This window comes from Myotis davidii, unplaced genomic scaffold (genome assembly GCF_000327345.1).
Source record: "Myotis davidii unplaced genomic scaffold, ASM32734v1 scaffold299, whole genome shotgun sequence".
NCBI lineage: Eukaryota > Metazoa > Chordata > Mammalia > Chiroptera > Vespertilionidae > Myotis > Myotis davidii.
In genome coordinates this window covers 2,983,426-2,985,380 of record NW_006293088.1, presented here as the reverse complement: position 1 = coordinate 2,985,380, position 1,955 = coordinate 2,983,426, and the positions used below count along the sequence as shown (strand labels likewise).

The 1,955-nt window shown below is 52.1% G+C and overlaps 1 protein-coding gene across 1 annotated transcript in view; it reads left to right on the top strand.

Moving 5' to 3' along the window:
* Window positions 1–1,693: 1,693 nt before the first annotated feature.
* The window catches only part of PLEKHM2 (pleckstrin homology and RUN domain containing M2), a 25,690-nt gene continuing 25,428 nt past the window's right edge, over window positions 1,694–1,955 (top strand). The window contains exon 1 of the mRNA XM_015565933.1: window positions 1,694–1,756. Coding sequence (XP_015421419.1) covers window positions 1,694–1,756 — 63 coding nt within the window. The remainder of the gene's footprint in view (window positions 1,757–1,955) is intronic.

Genomic DNA, 1,955 nt, shown 5'->3' with positions numbered 1-1,955 from the left:
TATGACATGCGTGTCAGAGGTGACACGTGAACTCATTTTTTTAGTTGATTTCTCTTTGTTAAATGGCATTTAAATATATAAAATAAATATCAAAAATATAAGCCTTTGCCTTACTATGGTTGCAAATACCAAAAATTTCTATATGTGACACGGCACCAGAGTTAAGTTAGGGTTTTTCAAAATGCTGACACGCCGAGCTCAAAAGGTTCGCCATCACTGGGCTAGAGCGTCCTGCAGCTCAGAGTGGCTCTGTGTTTGAGCTGAGCTCATGTAACAGGGCCATCATGGATTTAATTTTTAATAGAGCTGACTTCCAACCCGGCTGGTATAGCTCAGTGGTTGAGCGTCGATCTATGGACCAAGAGATCATAGTTCGATTCCCAGTCAGGGCACATGCCCAGCTGTGGTGGAAATCCAACAGAAAAAAAGAAAATGAAGGAAGGGTGGGCTGGATCCGGCTAGGGGCCATGCAGGAGGCAGCTGATCAATAATTCTCTCTCATCACTTATGTTTCTTTCTTTATTTTTTTAAATATTTTTCATTGATTTCAGAGAAGAAGGGAGAGGGAGAGAGAGATAGAAACATCAGTGATAAGAGAGAATCATTGATCGGCTGCCTCCTGCATGCTCCACACTGGGGATCGAGCCCACGAACAGGCATGTGCCTTGATTGGGAATTGAACCGTGAGCTGGTTCATAGGTCGATGCTCAACCACTGAGCCACGCCGGCCGGGCCATTTATGTTTCTATCTCTTCCTCCTCCTTCCTCTCTGAAATCAATTAAATGTGTGTGTGTGTGTACTTTTTTTTTAAAGAGCTGATTTCCGGTCAGGTGGCAGCCCACCCTTCCTTCATTTGGGGTCTTTTCTGCTTTTGGATTTCCACTTCCTAGACTCGGCCTGCTGCGGCTGTTCTAAACTTCCTGTTGTTTAAATACATCCGATGGCATGGAGTCTCTAGGGAGGCTGCTGTTCCCTGGCGATGCCTCCCCGGCAGCATCCAGCGGTCCGAGCCCTCTGTGTACTGAGCTGCGAGGGCGGAGGCCCCGCACTGGGCCGCATGGTGGTCGGCCGTCCGCACAGGCGCCTTTGCAGCCCTGTCTCCGTCTCTCCAGCCCTGTGTCTCCGTCTCTCCAGCCCTGTGTCTCCGTCTCTCCAGCCCTGTGTCTCCGTCTCTCCAGCCCTGTGTCTCCGTCTCTCCAGCCCTGTCTCCGTCTCTCCAGCCCTATGTGCAGACTCTCCTGTCGTTGGGGCGGGGCTTCCCATCCTGCTCCGTGAACGTGAGTGGGGCGCCCCACAGGGCAGCGCTGCGTAGGTAGCAGAGTTAGATTCCAGGTCTCCCCTCTGGAATCTTCCTGGGCAGCCCCACAGCCTCTGTAGTCTGACCTTAGAGGGAGAGAGAAAGTAGGGCACCTGTAGTGTCTTATTTTCATGTGGCCACTTCCACTCCTTCACCGCTGCCTTGGGGTTATCTATTAGGGACGAGCTCTGGAAGGATTTCTTCGTACCAGCCTAGGACTAGGAATTGATTTGTGTTGTGTGTCTGTAAGAGACAGGAGGACCTAGAGGGCCGGGCGGTGGCAGCTCAGAGCACAGAGTGGGACTCGCCCTGATTAACATGCTCTGAGTCAGGCATTTCTGGCTGGCTGGAGCTGTCACCCACATTTCCCCGCAGCCACGGGGTCTGGCACAGTCATGCCGGCCAGTCCTCCCAGCGTGCTGGGCAGGGAGCACCATCCTCCTGGCTCCGAGAGTCAGGTGGGCTGGGCCAGCTCCCTCCTGGTGCCCCAGCGCACCCAGAGCATCAGAGCGGGGAGAGAGGAGCAGCTGGGCCAGCCCAGGGTGTGGTCTGAGAACAGGCCTGAGTTAGGGGAGCCACAGCTCTTTTCTTCTTATTACTTTGTCTTAATCCTTTTCATCTTCAGCTAACCTTGCTTATTTTTATTTATTTTTTAAA